Raw genomic sequence first — 21160 nt, 5'->3', positions numbered from 1 at the left:
TATGCTTTGTATGCTAGCGATTTATGTATGGATTATGATTATAAAAAATTGCATATTATTATGAAAATGATATATATATCACATGATTGTGTATTTTAAAATTTTACAATGCTATTTAGCATTCTCAACCTATTTATATAGGTATAATTTATGAATATGAATATTTTACAAACTCTCATATAGCTATGACCGCTTTTATAAATGGAGGCTAGTCGATACTCTAGAGTTAGCATCAAACAAAAACAGCTCTTTGCCAACGGGTTAATGTTGGTAATGAAGATGAACTATGATTTCTTGTTGATTATGAAAATAACCGTATCACGAGTTATAATGACCATAGCACAAAATATTTATGAGTATTGTCTTAAAAGATAATATGGCTAAATAGCAAATATCTGATGATTATGAATATTTTAAATTGCACTTGAATTCATTTTTATGAACCTGCATTATATACATATATAATTGTATTATTACAATGTGATTTGTTATATTTTTATATCTACGAAATGTTTTATTTTACAGTAAAAGCTATTTTCTAAATGATGCACTAAATAATGTATAAACTTATTCTTGATTCGATAAGACGGTATACTTACTAAGCTACAAAGCCCACCCTTTTCTTTCTTCTTTTTAGATAATTAAGGTTGTTAGAAACATGAAGGGATAAAACTAGTGGAGGTCGACTTAATAAACTCCAAGCATAGTAGCATGCTAATAATAAATTTAGTTTATGATTATCAAATTATGACTTTTGTAACTTTGTATATTTAAATACTAAATTTAGATGCTCTGTACCTGTACTGCTTTACTTAATAAATAGAAAAATTTTGGACCGCTTTTATTATTGTATAAATTGTTATACGGATTTTCTTTTGTGGGCTTCATGCTATTGTAGATGACATCCTAAAGTAGCACAACCATGTCATGTTCTAGATTTGGAGTACGACATCCCTAGTCTTTGAACATCTTATTGCTGATTTTGAATGCCCAGCTTTTTTTTTCTCTTTTCATCTCTTCTACTTTATTCAATTTATCTTTCCACTTTTTTTAATTCCTTATTCCAGGCAATTGAAGGATTTATTGGACTATATTGCCTTCACGAGCTCATGCTTGTGTTATACTTGAATGCTCTTTCATATCTTGGGAGCATAATTGCTAGTAACATGCATGAGAGAGATGATGTTGCTTTTAAGATGATTTCTGGCATACTTTTGATCCAAGCATGTCCCTTTGATTTTTGACTTCCCCTATATCTATGGTTTTTAAAAATTTTATTATTATAAAGTATAATTTTTGGAGCATTTCCATTCACATTTGTGAATTTTATGGATTTTTTGCCAATACATAAAAACTAGATTACACATTTGTAAAATTCATAAATCTGAATCCAATGGCTGTACATCAAGCTAACAAAATGTAAATCACATTTACTTTTTTAATATTGATGAGCTTGATTGAGATTTTTTGGCTACATCCAACCAGTTTAGGTTTCTTCTTTACTATAATATCCGTTACATTATTCAAGATGTTAACTTGCTAACCAGTATAAGGGGTGAGGGTTTGTGAAATCCACCATGAAAAAGAGATTTTAGCTAACAACTAAAATAAATGTTATAATTAATTTGTAACTATAGCCTGTCCTATATGGAAGCCATCAAAAAACAAAAAAACTCCTAAATCAATTTGTAAATATTAGTAGAACACTTCTCAACTGATAGCAAGTGATTTAAGGCTTCTCATTAAACCTAAAAAGTACAAAAATCTCTTTATGGAAAAGGATCAAACTCAATCCAAATCACCCTCTTTTGTCTAAGAAAAGGGAGGGGTTAAGCCCCACCCAGCAGCTAGCTAAGTATAGATGGATTCAACCCCAAGTCATTGGGTACTCGGCCCAATGATTTTCTAGCTCTGAGACCTCATAATGACTATATTGCCTAAAACTCAGCATATGAAATTTGTAAGACTTCAAGTTAGCTTCAAACAAATATCTTCATGTCATACACAGCCCATATTATGCTTCTAGCAATGCAACTGACTTACAAGATTCAAAAATGGACAAAATTCCTACACCTAATAAGAATCTTAGTTTGCATCACTCTCAAAAACAAACTAGATCCAATTAGGTTAACCAAATGACTTTGACCCAATTGTGTCCATCAAATATAGTCTAAGCCTAAGTACCAATAGAGAAAAAAAAAAGTTGTAATAGGTACAAGTAGTAGCAGCAACAAGGTTAATTATAAGCTAGGGACATGTTTTTCATTGCTTGCATATTTTCTTTTAGAGCATTAACATTAGGGCCAACTACCATAGAGATCACTTCCCTGGTCTGATTTTTGACCGTGAAACCTCATTCATATATCTGTTAGGCAATATTAGATTTATTACCGTGTTTTGGTTGACATTTTATTTTTTGTAATCATAGATTCCAATCTTGGATGTCTCCAAAGTGAAGAGGGATCCCAACCGGCTAATACCATAGTTTTCCCAGGCACATTCCTATCATTTTAATGGATAAATAGTATGAACCAATTCAAGAATGCAATGGAATGTAATTATTATTTATTTAAGGAATTTAGTCAAATCCAAATACCCTGTATTAGGTTGAAAGAGAAGGTTAATATGTTTAATAAGTTCCATATTTTGAGATGAGGGTTTGTTGAGTATTCTTAAAATTGCTATTCCTGATTCCTAAACTATTTTAAGTACTTATAATTCATTAATCATATTGGAAAATGTATTTCAATAAGTTAGCATCATGTCTCACATGAGTGGAAATTAACAAAGACATGGCATAAGGGAGAATCCCAATTACCATGATAACAATAATTTGGGCTTCATTCTTTTCTATGGATCAATATAACACGTGCTAAGCCTTACCACCCTTTTATGTTTTCCCATTCTAATGCACGGGAACTTGCTCCCTCCTACGTTGTGAAAGACCTCTCTCTATCTTATGAGGGAACCACACCCAAGGAGGATTTAGTTGCAGTCATGTTTATATAATAAATATAAACCTACACATTATTGTAGCTAAAAGCATGACTCCCATCCTTCTCCATTCTGATAAATGGCACACCAACGATATTTTTTTACTTTGCAGTGGGTCTCCAGCAAGGTTGTCTCCTTTCACCCTACCTATTCATTATTTGTGCTAATACTCTTTTCCGAGCTTTGGCGCAGTTGAGATGCTTTATTAGGGATTGTCTTGGTATTTGGGAGCAGAAGGGGCCCTAGTGTTACTTGGGAGTGCCGATCACCGGGTGGAGGCTTAGAAGGAGTGAGTGTGCTAGCATGGAATAGAGAATTCAGAAGCGCCTTGAGGGCTGGTAGGTTAGATCCTTGTCGATGATGGGTAGAATAACCCTAGTGAGATCCCTCCTTAGTTCTATGCCAATATACTTGATGTCCAACACCATCATGCCGTGAGTCTAGATGGTGAAGCTCGAGCAGCTACTCCGCAATTTCTTGAGGGGTATGCACGGAGGTGGGAATGGGATGAACCTGGTTGTGTGGGATCGGATTTGTCAGCTAATGCGAGATGGTGGGTTAGGTATCCAATCCCTGCCGGTGAGGAGAAAAGTCTTGATAGCCAGACATGCTGCAAGATTTTTGCTTGAGTTTGATAGCCTTTGGAGTTCTATGATGGGGCCAAGTATGGCCCTTAGACCTCAGTGAATGAAATTCAGGCAGTGGGGAGCAGCTCCTTCATCTGGAGAGCAATTTGCGCTCATGCCCCAATGGTGATGGCCAACATGAGATGGTTGACTGGAGACGGACAAAGTTTGTCTGTTATGAGAGACACCTGGGTGGACGCTCTATCTTTGAGGCCCTGGACGACTACTATCAACATTGAGGTGGTGGAGAGCATATGGGTCTGTGACTTGTTCCAAGCTAGGAAAAAGAGGTGGAACACAATGCTGGTTACTCAACTTTTTTGCGGTCATCTTGCTGAGAGGGTGTGATCCCTTGTGGTCCCTAGGCACAGGGTGCCCAATGTGAAGGTCTGGAGATCCACCTGCAGTTTGAGGGTGAGGGCTAGGGATCTATCATCTCTTTAGAAGTGAACTAGCATAGAGGCATGACAGTAGTTGAATCTGGAGGCTCCGAGTTCATCCAAGGGTTGCTCTATTCATCTGGAAGATTTCGTGGTTCCACATTCTGACTAATAGTGTTTTGAGTAGAATGGACCCGAACATACCTCTGATCTACCCCGACTACAAGGTGGAGGAGTCCGTTGACCATGCCCTCTTCCAGTGCATGCAAGCGGCCTGAGTATGGAGGCTGGCTGGCGCCCCTCTAGAGGTGCTTCATCAACAACCCCTGATCACACCTTCTTGGATTATCCACAGAGGTGATCCACTAGGCCGCTATCTAGATCAGTTGTTATTGTTGCCGTCTAAGTTGCGTACCATATTCAGTTGGTACGGAATGCTTGGATTTTTGGGGAGAGCAACCAGCCTCCAAGACTCATATTAGAGAGGGCTCTTATTCAGGCTGCAGAGATAACCCTCTTCCACATTGATAGAGTACCTTTGATAGCTTAGGACTCCTCCTCAGCTCTTGTAGCATCTAGGACGATGTTCATATCTTGGAAGCCCGTACCCTCAACCTTCCTCAAGGTAAACTTTGAGGCTATATGCTGCTAGAGGGTAGCACTAGAGGTGGAACGGATTTTGTGATTAGAAGCCCAGATTCGAGACATGTCGCTGCAGGTGGTGTTCCGATTTTTGATATCTTAGATCCGAGAGTGGAATTGAGCGCCGTTTGGGCAAGTATTAGCTATGCTCGACATAGATTGGGAGCTGATTCTATTCTTGTGGAGGGCGACTCTGCTACAGTGATCTCGTGGATACAGGGGCAAGCTAGAGATGTAGGTGCCCATCCCTTGTTACAGGACATTTGGAGCTTTTTGAGAGGAGGCACCTTATCTATTGTCACGCAAATCTATCGAAAAGCTAATGGAACTACGGACTGGATGGCTTTCTTTGTTGCCCATCATTCCAACGATGTACTGTGGGCAGATTGTTCTCTTGCCCCAGAGGCATTTAGGAATATGCTGCTTTTTGATTTCTTTGGATGTATTTATACCAGAATAGTGTGAATCACCCGCTTTAGAAAAAAAAAGTAATATTGTGATTATACAAAACCTAAATATGATTTGGAGATTAAGAATTTTGTCTGGCCTCAAGCATAGACTAAATTTTGCACTAGCCAATTGAAGTCTGTGGAAAGCATATCAGCTAGCCCAATCCAATGACCTAGCATGAAATGATATCCATGGTTGGCTAGTTGACATCAATATTAAAAGATGGAATATTTTTGTGCTTGGTAGAGCCTCTTTCTAGGTGGATGAAATGGTTGAAATCATTTCACTAATTTACACAATCCATTTTTTAGTAATAATGTCTCCACCAAAAATGCATCCACAACAGCTAATTTGATCGACCAATGAAAGGAAACACGTTCTGGGATGGTGCTCTCAAGCATAACATTTTTTGATGAATTAAATCATAACAACATAAGAGGTTTAAAAATTTGGGAATCCGTTTTCTTCAATCCATTTAGATTTCTTTGAGTCAAACACGTATTTGAAACATTTCCACAAGTGTGATTCACCTTTAATAAGTATACATCATAAGCAGTCAATATGGAAGCCGTTCAGTTTTTTTCACTCCTTATGCTTCCCCATGCGGCCTCGATGACAAGTTGGTCTAAAAAAGCAATCAAAACTTCCTTCAAATTATTTGGTTGTTCCGAATTTTTCAAGGTAGCCTTCAGATTCTACACTCCAATTCATAGAACTTGAAGGACTAGGTGATCTTATTTTCTTCCAATTCTTTGTTAGTGGGAGCCTTTATATATATATATATATATATATATATATATATATATATATATATATATATATATATATGTTAAGTAGGGATGGGATCCAAAAAAAATGAATTGAACAGAAGACAATTGTGAGGTAAGTGATTGGATGCAGGAATAGGCTCAAACCATCCTTTTTGTCTAAATGCATTTGAAAATTTGGAATATCAATTTTCTCTAAAAAAAAAGGAAAATAGTGTCTGACTTTTAATTCTCATCCGAAAGATACCTCTATACCATATGCTGCCTTCTTTAGTGACTGTTTTTAGATTGTAGTTGATAAACACCTAGCTTTTCATAAGAGTGGGACTCCGCTTGATCTCCCTACGCACATTCAAAACTAAAAAAATAAAAAGAGCTTCCCCACTAGTCAAGTTCAATTGGATCTTGTATTGTTTAGTTCGCAGACTAGGCTTAATTAGCAGGAATCGAGATCCCACTGATGCGTACTTGCCCATGAGCATCGACCAAGAGTTTTGTTGATTACATGTAGATCCCTAATATAAGACTTATCAATTCGATCATGCTTCAGTTTGGCCAAACTAAATTGCATTGGACTTCATTAAGATCAAATTGGAGAGGTTGTAATTGCCTATCATCAACACGCAATGTATTACAAAATAATTGCTGATTGAGCAAGGCCTTAGATCACCATTACCTAGCATCATAAACCATTTCATAATACATGTACATCCAGCAGTGACAGGGATTAAGACCTTTTTCAATCTTCATATGGATAGCTAACTCAAATATAAATAAACTCATCCATTTCCTCTTGGGACAGGATTTGGCATGATAGAATTGATTCAATTCAGGGGGAATTAGCGATACAAAGTGCCAATTTTCTTATTCCATGTGGCATGGAAGCAGCAGTGCATTGAAAGTTCTAATATGGCCGAGTCTCTTGGTATTTTTCTCCTGGAAAACGGTTGTTATAATTTAGAAAATGACCGTTGTCCATACATCAGGTCCCAAAATTCAACTTCAGAGACGAACTTTGATATGTCCTTCAGAAGCTTCTCTTCTTGAAACATTTGGTCTCAAATGACGGTATTATTGACTTCTGCTTGTCACCTAAAACCATAGTTTTGACATACGGCTTCTCATCCATCATTCCACTCGCCTGTTTATTATTATTGACTTGATCAAATGATAGACTTATGGTTGGAACACATGGCAAACAAAGATAGTCTTGCCTTGTTAATTGGACCGGAGAAGCTTCGATTCAACATTCGAATGCCAGATCAAAAAATAATCTGAAAATTTCTTTTCAAAATGGTTTAGATTACAAAGTTTTAATTTAATCCTTAGCTTTGTTAAATCGGTGTGCATGTGTAGATGAGAATGGCTGACATGCAAGATGAACCACATCTTTTCTCAATTAACAGGTGGTTGAGAGATGCAGTAATTTGGTCCTATTATGGCTGATCACGCCGTAAGAGGTGACGTTTACCAGCAGCTATGTTGGTATGTAATTTCTGTAACGTTTAACTACATGCCCATGATAACTTTTGATTCTTATAGATTTACAAATGACAATATTATATATAATGAAAACTCTTGGAGTTGGTCATGGAAAGCCAGGCTTTAGAAGTCCATCTATGAGACCTATGGTCTAAACATGTGTGGACATGGGGAGCCATACCGGTCGGTTCCGTCCGGTTAGACCTGGTATCAAACCATACCGGTCGCCGATCAGTATGGATTTCGGTACCGATTCGACGAACCTTCCTCTAGAATATTTAAAGATAGAACATCTAGAGATAACAAAAATAGTGGCACTCCAAAAGTTTCCAAGTCATACGGGGTAAAATAAAGAGGAAACATTTGGTCAAATTTTTACTTCAAAAAAATATATATATGGTCAAATTTTAGCCTATCTTCGCACCTTGGTCAAATTCTTATTTTAGTTAATCTAGCATTCAAATTCCAAGCAGCTCCGAAGTCTAATAAATCCTCTATCAAGCCACCACCAAGTCCCTTCCACCTCGCCTCTTTGCCTCTCTTTCCTTCACTCTGATTAATATCTGAACTCAAGAAATGGGCTGCCGTGAAGTAGTCCTAGTCTTGGTGGCCCTCCAAGCCACCACCACTATCTTGCTGCAGAGAGCAGCTGCAGGAGACTTTCTGGCTCCTCTTCTTGCCCCTGTTATCAGTACTGCTCTCATCTCTCTGTCCTCCCTTTCTGAACTAGTTTTGGTTCCTAGTCGTATTAATTTTGCTGATGTTTTCCTATTGGATTCAAAGTTGCTTAAAACTATCTGAAACAGCCTTACTTTCTTTTATCATGCTCCAATTTGGATGTCTTATTGTTCTCCTCATATAGGTTTCTCTCACAATTTCCATTTTGGCACCAACCTGCGTGAACAATTCCACTGGTTGAACCTTCAACTAAGTCTTTTTTTTTCGGTTTTTATCTATTTATAACTTGGGATTATGCTCCCCTCCTTTTTTTTCCTTTTTTTTTTTTGATGAGCCCGCACTTGGGATTTTGATAAAATAATGCTTCTTCTGGCGTTCTGAAATTCTTTGCTTGATCAGTTAAGGAAAGTTGAATGGATTCTGCTTTTCTGTCAAAGTTTTCTGAACATTTCTTTTAGTTGTGAGGTTTGGTGATTAACTTTTCTGCCATGGAAGATGATGCCATTGTTCTTGAATAATCCAAACTTCTTCGAACATTCCTTTTTGAAATTTTTGATGTCTCCATAGAACTTGATCTTTAATCTACATGGATACCTTCTGAATTTTGCCGGGTAAAGTTTTATGTTGTTGCATGAATGATTTGAGTCAAATTTTCGGTCTTTTGATTCCTCTCTGCAAAGTAAAGTTCAGTTAACCTTTTTTTTTTCCAATTTCTAGTTAATAACTCTTTTGTTTATTTATGTTCTTCATGACTTCCTTCCATCTGTAGGTTATGTTGTTGTTTTTTCAATAAAAGGTTTTTTAGAAGAACATGGATCTTATACGTGGCACACCATAAAATATTGTGCGACTCTCAATCACGACCATCAGGAGATGAACGTCCATCAAACAACTTGTGTCATATATGATATGATATGATATGCGCTTGTGGGCCATCTAGTTTGATGGCCATCCATATTCTCATATCGGCCATCAAGGGCTGCACAGCACTCTGTGGTGCGTCCCATGAGCCATAAAGGATCTTATTTATTTCTAGAATCCAATCTCCTGCCACCAAAATGGTTCCTTTTTAGGAGACTCCTCCCTTCTTCCCCACCCTTGAAGTTTCTTTCGAACTTTTATGTTCAAGTATAGTTCACATGATCTAAATTTTCTATTCTAAAATCTTTTCATTGGATCACTTGGATCTACTATAGACTTCCAAGTAAAACCTTCTAATATATTAATTCTTTGGTGCGTTGTGGGTTTTGTTTTGCTTGTATTGGTGATTCACTAGATGCCACCTGTGATAACGTGGAGTGTGGGAAGGGAACCTGCAAGCCATCACTCAACTACACTTTTGGGTTCCTGTGCGAGTGCAACCCCGGCTGGTCTCAGTTCTACAACTTCTCCTCCTCTCCCTGCGTCATCCCAAACTGTAAGAGCTCTCTCTCTCTCTCTCTCTCTCTCTCTCTCTCTCTCTCTCTCTCTCTCTCTCTCTCTCTCTCTCTGTGTGTGTGTGTAGATATATCTAGATATATATGTAGAGGTATAGTCCATTAACATGGTCAGAATCTAGGAACCTGACCAAAGGGAGTTCTATTGTTTTGTTGAAACCTAGACTGGGCCATATAATCCTTTTATAAAAAAAAAGAAGAAAATAAGAAGAAGAAGACTAGGTCATATAATATATCAAGGACTTGAGAGACCTGTGAATGGGGCTCAAGCAAAAGGTGAGTTGAGAGCTAGGCCAAAAAAAAAAAAAAAGGGGACTACAAGACTTAATTGTGTTAGGATTTGCTGTGGGCAAGTCAAAAAAGAAAGCAAGGAGAGTATCCATAGATTCTGGTTCATTTGGGCTCAATCTAAATTCGGTTCAGGTTCAAGTCTAGACCAAATTTTTTCCTACCTGTGTATTGGTTCTTTGGTCTGTGGGTTGCAGACTGGTGCTTGATTAGAGCTGCGAAGTGTGAATTGTTGCTTCTGGACTTCAAAAGCATAGCATGAAAAGTCTTGGGTTAATGATGTAATCATAAGTTGCACAAAGGTTGAATTTTTAGCTGAAACTTTGGCGGCTAAACCGAATCAGCACTTGTTTGGATGCACAGATAATACTAAACTGAAAATGTTCTATCTATAATTCTATATCTTTCGATCATCTTAATTTCAATGGTTTATTTATTTACTCATTTGTTTAATTATTACTTTTCTTCAGGAGTAGGTAGATGGCACAGAGGCCTCATGATCTATTCTCTTGTATCAACATAAAAAACTTCTTCAACTCAACCAGTTGGCATCTTTTATTCAATATTAGTTTCTGCTCAAAAACTAAAGTTCATAAAAACTATTAGTATTTTGCCATCCAGCCTTTCCCCAGGTTCATATTGATTTTTTGTATTTTTCCATCTGCTTGCTATTTATCCAAGTAATTAAGGTTTCACTTGAGCCAGAAGACATTACTAAGCTAAAGAGTTAGAGAGAGAGAAATTTCTCAATCAACTGAGGATATAAATAGTTAAATAGTTAAATAATACAATAAATGTCAAATAGTTAAATAATTCTATTAGATTTCTAAGCATAGCTTTTCTTTATGATTTTAATTCTGAATTATAAGTGCTGCTTCCAGGTAGCATCAATTACTCTTGCTCCAACCATTCAGAAGCTCCAGCACCCTCACCAGCCCCTCCACCAAATACCTCCATCTTTGACTGTAAGTATCACCATCTTCTGTGTTTGTTTTGATATTATCTTAATATATGCAATCTTAATATTACTTCAACATTGAATATATGCATCATAATGGTCGTTTTTTTCCTCTTTATTTCCAATAGCATGCTTCTGGTCTTATTGTGGAGGGGGGAAGTGCGTAAAGACATCGACTTTCAAGCACCGATGTGAATGCGAGGAGGGTTTCAGCAACCTTCTGAACATAACCAGCTTCCCATGTTATAGAGACTGTAAGAACATTACCATGAAAGATAACAACAGATTAAAATAAATAAATGGGACAAAAGATCAGCTTTGTCTTTTAAATAACTGTGTTCTTAAAAAACAATAATGGGGTGTTGCAGGTTCTCTTGGGGCAGATTGCGCAGAGTTAGGCATCACATTGTCGAATGCCACAACCCCATCTTCTCCACCTAGTCTATCAGACAATGGCAGTTCATTTGCTGGAGGTAAAAGAAATCTTGTAATTAAGCTGATATTGTTTAATTCCTTATCAAGTTAATAGTCTGACATTTTAAAATCAAGTGACACATTAAATGGAACATTTTATTGTGTTTACTCGACAGATTCCTTTGCACCAAACAACTTACTATGGTTGTTCATTTTGATGATTTCTCTCATCATTGTTTGAGCAACATAGATGGAAGTCAGAGCGTCAGAGATGGGATTCTTCCACTGATATATAGATAGCATTCATAAGATGTTTGTCCTTAGATTAGATTTACACCACTGTTCATTTTGTTTACTTATTGGAGATTTTATGCAAATAACAGCTGCAGTGAACCATACACTGATGAATTTGGAGGTCTTGTGTTTCATTGATCCAAATTTTTGGATAGGAATAATGATTTGAATATGGATATATGTATATTTAATAGAACATGGAGTTCGCCATGTAGCCTATCAGTTGATATTGGATTTGTCTTCAGCATTAGCATGGAGTCATATAAAATGATGAACATATTAGTAAGTGTTTATGTTAACGCTAACCCGGGCAAAAGCTTCATTTTTCGGGTAGCGCAAAAGGCTTCATTTTTGAACCCCAGAAAAGAACTAAAGGCAAATAAGTATCATGAAACATAAACAACAATCTTCATCTTGCTTTCCAAGAAAAACTGTAATATTTCCCAAGATCTTATTAAGGATGAGGCAAAAAGCTGTTTTGTCTCCTAGTGTACTCTACCTATGGCAAGCCATCATTTACTGAATCCTCCATGCAGAAGGCATGAAATATTCTACGAGAGCAAGTGATGCTAGCAGTATCTGAGCGGATAAAACCGATGTACCGGTGGGCTCCAGTACCGATTGAAATTGATGCCGAACCGAAACAAAAAAAAAAAAAAAAAAAAGGCACGCGTGCATCCGCAATTTATCCACAACATTAAATGTCTATGCGGCCCCGCGTGGGATGGCCGCCTCAAGCGAAAAACAGTGCGAGTACGGAGAACCGTGCGGGAGCGAGGTTCCTGCATGTGGAATCGTGCGCAGGCACGAGCGATTCTCCGCTAGCGCCTGCGCAGACGCGCTGCCCTGCACGCAAAAAGATTTTTTTTTCTATTCTTTTTTTTTCTTTCTGTTCTTCTTCCTCCTTCCCAAACTCTCTCCTCCTCTCCTTTCTTCCCCTCTTCCCTCTCTTCTCCTCTCCTTCCCCCCTTCTCCCGTAAGGAAGGAACCGTTGGAAGGGCCATGCGCGTGTCGGGATGCTCGGGAGGGGGTCAGCCCGAGGTACGTCGAACCGTCTTCTTCTTCTTCTCTTCTTCCTCTTCTTCTTCCTCTTCTTCCTCTTCTTTCTTCCTCTTCTTTCCTCTTCTTTCTTCCTCTTTCTTCCTCTTTCTTCCTCTTCTCCTCTTTCTCTTCTTTCTTCTTCCCCACTCAGTTCCGGCCCCGAACCGTTTTACATGGATGTACCGTACTGGTAGGGTCGGTACCGGTATGGTATGTGTTGAACAGGCCGGTTCAGCAGACCATGGATGCTAGTAATAAGCTTGCAATTTTAACTAATGGAATCACGGTCTTGCTAGCATGGAATCATGTTATAATCAAAGCAAATGGGAGTGAGTTGTGTATTCAAATATGTTTCATGCATCTTGGTCATTTAGCTTGATTTTGAAGAGATGGATAAATATTGATGATTGTGATTTTAGTGCAAAATGTTATGACTTATGGCAGAAGAATCCGGCTTGGTTTATTTCGGAACACACACATACACAGAGAAGAAGAGGGAGGGGAGGGGGGAGAGGGAGAAAGCTGTACTTTGTTATCATTGATCTAACTCAGCAAGAAATTGATTAATTGCTTAATTTTTTTAGCGCAAGAACGCCCACCCGACTAGAGGGACTGAGAAATTAATAGAGTACAAAACTTATCTTCAAGCTTTACCTTATTCTGATCGTTCAGAGGGCGATCGCGGTGATCAGTTGTTTAACGTATAGTTCTCGTATAATTTGATGAGGGCCAATCACAATGTATATGATGTCACACTATGTTCCACAGTGTCAAAAATTCTAGTTGATGCTTGAGGATTAATGTAAAATTCAAGCAGAGTCACAAAGTAAGAACTAATTCCTTTTATGATTGGAACATATCTTCATTAATAAAGAACTTTGACCATATTCGAATACTTTAGCAAAGGAATTCATAATAAAGTATGACGATAGTAAACAGATATCTTTTTTCTTTCTTCTCCACTTCTTTTATAGACGCAATTCTTTAAGTATTCGAAGAAACCGACTAGAACCTTCTTCCATGGGCAATTGTATGATAACATCTTAAATTGGTTTATTTTCCGATATGATCTTTAACTCATATCAAAATAGGTGGTCGACAGTAGCAAAGCCATAAAAATATGATTGCCTTCGAGAAAAGCAAATTAGAAAGGTTCGACCTTGGCATGCATCTGATTCTTTAGACCTAAACTATGAGATGAATTGGGTTGGGCCTAGTAAATCTGGCCCAAGTTGCATGACGTTCCAATATTGATCTTGGGCCACATGTGGGATAGTTCTTAGTTCATGCTGCCCGCACGCTTAGCATATATCTAAGCCTCTACTATTCATGCTACTCCAAGCTATGAAAAAGGAGGTATTCTTCTCTAGAACCTTGACAATTTTTTTTTTTTTTTGGTAGAACACCTGATTTATATTAATCTCATCTCTACTATTATAATGGAGACTCTTGGATGGACTCCACCTCCATTTTGACACTGTTTTTGTTATATTCGTAGAAATACTTCTACTGAGAGATATTGATTTAGTCAAGTCACCATACGGTAACCACCAAAAGCTTTAAGATTTTTTTTTTTTTTTTTTTTGCTACAACGGTAGCTCACACACTATGGATGTGGTTGCAGCCAACAAAATCAGAAAAGAAAAAATTGTATAAAGAATAAGGCACAAACATGTGATTTTTTCAGGTGAGACCTCCAGAGTGGTCTTCCCAGGAAGTGTTTATACTCGTGCTGGTACTAGCAAAGGGTTGATTGTATGTCCAGAACGCAAGATCCCAAACTCAAACATAGGCCCACCTTTGCTGAAATTACCAAGGCTTCAAGGATGAGGCTACAAGTACGAGTGATACCTTTTCGCTCAACGCTGGTGATGGCAATTGAGATGTTAGCAGGATGTTTGATGAAAGGCATGCTACAGGGGTTCCCTTTTTTTCAGTAGAGGCAGATGTGCTGATAGAATTAATTGGAAAGAACTAGCAACTCTAAGGTGTTGAATATGATGACCATGATGCACATGAAGATGGCGAGGCTTTAATGCGGCGAGATGGCCATCAACCATGCGCTGTTTAGAGATCTCAACAATTACGCAGCTTTACCTAAAACCTTTTAACCCTATGAATTGGAAGCAGCTGAGCATAATTGGTTGTAATTTATGCTTTGGCTTGCTAGGGAACCAAGAAGCTTCACTATAGGAAAATCGGTCTTTTCCGACGCTTTTTTTCCGACTCTAAGAAGAAGCTGTTGTCAGTTCTCTTCTTGTAGACCTGAGGATGATTTAAAAAGGATGTCGTTGTCAAAATCTTAACCAACAAACAAATATTTTTTTTTACTCTTACCATCCTCTATTCAATGAATAGTGGTTATAAGAGGTCGATCCACAGGGAGGTGATTGGAGTACACAAATAGAGAATAGAAACTCCATTAAGGTTTATTTACAAAAAACAATTCATTGAGGATATTCGATTAATCTCTAGCCAAGCAGGATTATTGGTGTAGAACCAAGTCCGGAAGGAAGACTTCAGTGGAATTTTAAATCAGAAACAGAAGAAAAGGGAGAAGAGAAGGAGGAAGAGAAGAAGGAGAAGAGAAGAAGAAAGAGAGGAGGAGAATACGTAGGGAAAAGAAAATTTCTTAAACCTTCATTAACCCTAATCAACATAAAAGTTTCCTATAAATAGGCCCCATAAGAACAATTAAAATAAAACCCCCTTACACAAAATAATTCCCAATAAGCCCAAACTACACAAATAAAGTCCAACAATAATAAAATTGCAAGCAAACCCAGAAATAATAGAAAATAAAATGTAAATAAAATTGGGGACTAAACGGCAGGGTGGTCAGCTCTAATGTCCCCATCAACTCCTTCCGGGTGAGAGAAGCTCGACCCTGTCGAGTGCAGGTCTGGCCGGCTGTCGTACTGCTCCGGAAGATCAGGGTCAAGGCGTTGCAACTCGGCTCGCGAAATCCACGTCACATCCGATTCGGGTCGACCTTTCCACCGAACAAGGTAACGTTGGTAGCTTCCTCTCCTGGTAGATATAACCTGCTTATCTAATATATGTTCTATGTGTTCTCTATGTGCATGAAACTTTGGAGGTAGAGGCTCAATAGCAGGTAATGGGTCAAGGTGATCAACAGAGGCGGGTGTATCAACAAAAGGGTCAGAAGGAATGAATGTGGACATTTTGTATGGGACTAAATCTTCAATATTAAATGTCGCACTAATCCTATAGGCTTCAGGAAGATCTACAACATAAGCATTCGAACTGATTTTCTTTAGGACTTTGAATGGTCCCGCATTACGCGATTGCAACTTTTTGAACGTTCCCGAAGAAAGTTGTTCAGGTCTAATTCTCAACATGACAGAATCTCCTACATTCAACTCTTTATAACGTCTGTGCACATCAGCAAGGGATTTATATTTTAAGTTATTAGAGTGAATACGTTTGCGGATTTTCTGATGCAATGAATGCAGATGTGATGCAAATGATTGTGTAGACACAGAGACTCTATGTTGATGAGATATGGGAATCAAGTCTATGGGCTGCTTAGGTCTATATCCATTCACCACTTCTAAAGAACTCATGCCTAAGGACCTATTGACCGAACTATTATATGCAAACTCGGCGGTCGGTAACACTAAATCCCAAGTCCTAGCATAGGTTGACGAAAATTTTAATTTAGTGCCAATCATGTGCCCAAGAATTTTCCTAAAGGAGCTCACTCTCACGAATCTAACATCTCTATCAGATATAATAGATTTTGGAAGGTCAAGGGGTCTAACGACTTCATTGAAATAAAGTTTGGCAACTCTAGTCATACTGACATCTTGCCATGGGATTGTGGTACTAGACATAAAATCTAAGAGGTCGTTCGGCCTAAGGATGGAAAAACGATACTTAACCGTAATTTTATTAGAGGTGAGGAGTGTGGGTACAGCATAGGAGCTCAGACTCTCACGAACATACCCTTGGGTGAGAAATTCGTCAACTTGACGTTTCAATTCAGTATGCTCGTTTAGGTTGAGACTATGATAAGGAAGATTGGGTAAGGATAGACCGGGTATGAGATTAATTGCGTACTGGATATCACGCATCGGAGGATGTGTATCTGAAAGATCCTTAGGGAAAACAGAGTGAAACTCCTCCAGGAGAGGAACTACTGCCGGTGTTTGCTCAGGGCTCGACTCCACATTGATAACCCTAGACACGAGGGCAAACACAGGTGATTGGCTTTCGATATCTTTCATTACCTCTTTCGAAATAATGATGTGAAGTGATTCATCTTTTCGTAGAGTGGCACTCTTCTTTTGAGGGGCGGACTCTCTAGGAGGCAATGAATTCAGTATAATCTTCCGACCCTGGAATATAAAGCTACACGAATTCGAACACCCATGAAGTGTGACATCCATATCGTATAGCCAAGGCCTCCCTAGGATGACTTGACCTACGTCCATCGGAATGCAGTCGCACCAGATTTCGTCTTTATAGGATAGGAATTGAATCGGGACGAGGCATCTTTCCGACACCGAAAGAGATGTCTTATCTACCCAAGCTACTTTATATGGGTTAGGATGAGGGGTAGTTTTCAGACCGAGGCGGGAGACAACTCCGGAAATAATGGCATTAATACAACTTTCGCTATCAAATAGGATTTTGCATGTTTTACCATTGATCTTAAGGAGCGTGTAAAATAGAGAGGTCTTACGCCAATCTTGTTCGGTCTGAGTTAGAGTGCACCTAACCACATGAAGCCTAGGGTTTTGGTTATTTGGATCAGTGGGCTCCTTTTGGGGTTCAGCCTGGAGAAACTCTAACCCGGTCTTGTCGTCTCCAAAGTTTTCTACAAAATCCTCAATATTTGGCTCATAGACTTCTTCGACACATTCATTCGCTTGAGTCTCAACTTCCAGTTCAGTCATGAGATAGGTCTTGGCATTACATTGGGACGCTATATGGCCAAATTTTTCGCACCTAAAACATTGGGTTTGGCTTCTAGAACGAGGATTGGGACTTAGTATGCCCTTTTCTTTATCATTTGAAGGGTTCTGGACAGGTATCGGGGATGTCTGAATCGATGCTTGGCTAGGGCCGGGCTGGTTAGAAGGATTGGGAAGCTGCCGGGGTTGTGGGAAATAGTTTTGATTAGATCGAGCTCCTGGGGCCATGGGTCGAGGGTCAGTACGCCTCACTACAGGGGCTTGTAAGAAACTATCTACATCTTGAGCCAACTGGTATGCTTGGCCAAGAGTAGTAATCTCTCGGAGGATTAGTTCTTTCTGGATCTCCCCACGGAGTTCTGCCCGAAACCTAGAAAGAGTAACAGTCTCCTCTTAGATTACACCGCACCTCATGTGAAACTCCTCAAATCGTGCAATGTAATCGGCCACGGTTGAAGTCCCTTGAGTTAGTTTCTGCCACCTATCCATAAGGCGTTGTCGGTAAGAAAATGGCAGATACTTCTCATTCAGTTTTTCTTTCATATCCTCCCAAGTGGTGATACGAGGGAGCCTCTGGGTCTCACGCATATGTTCAACGTTATGCCAGTACCAGTGAGCTTACCCAATAAGCTTTATTTTAGCAAACCGTACTTTTCTATCATCAGTCATTTCGTACCACTCAAAATAGTTATCAATGGCTGCTCTCCAATCAAGGTACACACTCGGCTCTAATTGACCAGCTTGTGGGAGCATTTACTCAGACGGTACGAAGTAGTCGCTCGTCAAGATCGCGCCGGTGATCAGAAGGATGTTGGTTCCTAAGGAAATGGGAAAAAGCTACAGGTGGTGTGGTCATACCAAGCTCGGGATAAGCTGTGATTGGGATTGACGGTTCAGAAGTCCTAGGGTGTTGCACTAGAGCACGGATCTCCCGTTTGAATTCGTTTTGATCAGCTCGTAATGCAGCTAATTGGTCCAAAATATCTTGTAGAACTCTGGGGTCCATTGTGGGTAAAGGGGTCTAAGAGTCAGTGAGGATGTACTCTCTACCACTACGGGTTGGCATGCAAGGACTACTCTAGTTGGTGATATGATATGCAATGCTACTAATGAACCCTAACTTACTATATGCAATGCAGGACAACCTATTAATGCAATCTACTATGAATTCGGAAATCAGCAAATTTTCACAAAAATAACTTAAAATTAAATATTACTAATTTGCACTTTGGTTATTTCAGAATTAAGGTAGAAAATTAGTCACTATAAGAAATTAGGTTGCAAACACGTATTACGGTCGTTCTAATCCTAAAGTTATCGGATCGACGGATGTTGAGAATTATCCTATCGCTAAGGTGTGCTAATTTAATATCTAGATTTAAATGGTGAGTAGGATGGGTGTGGTAGTAGATATTCTAGGTTTTGCAGTTTGACAAGAAAATAAGTTTCAAAATAGGACTGTCATGCAAGAGAACTAGAACATAATTAGATAAGCAAGCCCAAAAGAAAAAAGAACCTGTTACCTGTGGCGGATGCCATCAACCGGAAGCATCCGTTATAGAATCTCGGACACAAAGTTGGCGCCGGGCGGAGCTAGCTGGAGCTATGGACCTGGATCTTTAGCACAAGGGCTCCTGGGCTTCTGAAATGGACCGAAGAAGGTGCTGGATCGGGCCTGAAATAGGGCCTGCGGCCGATTGGGCTTGGACAGCGCTCAAAGAAGCGTGCGCGTGGCCCGGACTAAAATGTGCTTTGGCTTTGGCCTGCAGTGGAGAGAAGGATTGGCGATCCAAGAAATTCGATGGGCCTGGTGATGGGCCTCAGGGGCATGGCTCGGGCCTGATGTATTAGCTGGCCTTAGGTGGGTTGAGGTATGATGGAACTCGGGAGTGGGAGGGTGAAATTGATAAGTGCTTAATAATCTATAATTTAGTTATCTTTTCATAGCACTTATCAATGTTTTTAAACTAATAAATATATATTTTACCATAAAATCAAATAAACATTGAAATGAATTTAAAATATGGTAAGAGGTAAATAATTCTTTTCTCAAAACAGACTCTAAACTTGTCTCTCTCCTGGTTATAATCTTTCATGAAAACATATAAGGAGGAGATTGTGTTGACCCGGTTTAGTAACCTGATGGAATTGTAATCAAGCTAAGGGTATAATTAAATGGGTTTTGGTCCTGATTCGATCGAAAGTTATAATTAATTATGTATGGGGCAAAGGTTTGATTAACCCTTTTTATTAGGTCACGGTCCGGTTTTTAGTCTTGTCTGGTCGAGTTCGATCTGAAGCAGCTTAGCAAGAATTAAATGACAATGGGCTCAAGGACAAGTCAACCATCATGACCCACCTCAAACCCAAAGTCAATTTCCAACCAATTCGTTATCTGCCTTCATATAAAATTTATAATAATAATAACTAAAAATTCACGATTCACTGTTCATATAAACAGTGTCCCGTTAAAACACTGTTCATATGAACAGTGTTATAAAAAAAATAAATTAAAATGCCGAGAACACTGTTCATATGAACAGTGTTCCGTAAAAACACTGTTCATGTGAACAGTGTTAGAGAAAAAATAAATAATACATAATAAATAAATAAATAACAATAAAAAAATAATAAAAAAAGGCTTGGCCACTGTTCATCTTCTTCCCCCCTCCCCCGCAGTGCATCCGGGCCGTTCCCCTTCTTCCCGTCGATTCCGCCTCGTCCTCCGCCTGTGACGCAGCCCGCAGCCGAGATCCAGCTCCGCCATCAAGCCGCGTCGAAATCCGGCCTCTCCGCCATCACCGACCAGATCCCGCGGCCCCTCTTCCTCCTCTCCCGCGATCTGCATCCCGGCACCACGCCCCGGAATCAGCCGCCGTGATTCCTTCTTTCCTCTCTCCGCGTACGCCGGACGGCTATAAAAGGAGGAGGGTGGCCATCGGTGAAAAGGGGAGAGAGCTCGGTTTGAAGAACCCGGGAACCCTTGTTTCGGTGAAGGAAAGGAAGAAGAAAACCGAGCGGGAGAGATAAAAAAATTATAAAAAAAGGAGAAAGGAGGGGGGGGGAAAGAGAAGAGTTTGTGATATTTTGGGAAGAATGAGAGGTGCTCAATTTCATTTGAAGATGGGAGGTCGTCCGGAAGCCATGCTTGGCTAAATATCCAATCTAGGGCTGGATGAAGCCCTAGCAATGTATCAGGGCATTGTAGTTCTTACTTTTTATTATTATTTTGGAGCTTGTTTAAATTCTTATCTTCAATGAAATATTTCTTTTATGATGTTTAAACCTTGAGCATGCTATTTATTATTCATGTTTGCTAAAGTAGTCTAAGATGATCCATGCCTAGGAAGATGAGGTGTGCTACACCCTAGATTAGCATACTTAGGTAGACACTTCATGCTATACCGAAGATGGATCTTCCTAAAACTCTTTATATTTTTATTTTAAAAGGCTTGTAGCCAATATTGCATGCCTCTCCAAAAGATAAAAAAATATTAAAGAACACAGACCCTGATACAATGCTATGAGGTGGATTCCAAACCCTAGATCCATTTACTCTGATAAATTCCAATTCGCACTCATAGTTTAATTTAGTTTATTCGAATTAGCAAATTCTTCTTCTTGATTTATTTTTAAAAGAAAAATAACTTGTCTCCAATCCCTGTGGACCGACACCCGTAATCACTATCCTACAAGATACATGCTATTGCGTGGTTTATTTTCAAAATTGAAAGAACCGATCAATTTTTGGCGCCGTTGCCGGGGATTGC

At 39.0% G+C, this 21160-nt stretch overlaps 1 protein-coding gene across 1 annotated transcript; it reads left to right on the top strand.

Annotated features, from left to right (window-relative positions):
* Positions 1-7671: 7671 nt before the first annotated feature.
* On the top strand, positions 7672-11620 carry LOC103697317. Its single transcript, XM_026801195.2, has 6 exons — positions 7672-8032; positions 9296-9436; positions 10625-10708; positions 10830-10955; positions 11070-11174; positions 11292-11620. The coding sequence occupies exons 1-6, from the start codon at positions 7918-7920 to the stop codon at positions 11354-11356; spliced, it is 636 nt and encodes a 211-aa protein (XP_026656996.2). The 5' UTR covers positions 7672-7917; the 3' UTR covers positions 11357-11620.
* The last annotated feature ends 9540 nt before the right edge of the window (positions 11621-21160 follow it).

The sequence above is a fragment of the Phoenix dactylifera genome, unplaced genomic scaffold (assembly GCF_009389715.1).
Source record: "Phoenix dactylifera cultivar Barhee BC4 unplaced genomic scaffold, palm_55x_up_171113_PBpolish2nd_filt_p 001528F, whole genome shotgun sequence".
Classification (NCBI taxonomy): Eukaryota; Viridiplantae; Streptophyta; class Magnoliopsida; order Arecales; family Arecaceae; genus Phoenix; species Phoenix dactylifera.
The sequence above is the reverse complement of the archived record's forward strand: the minus strand, read 5'-3'. Positions and strand labels throughout refer to the sequence as shown.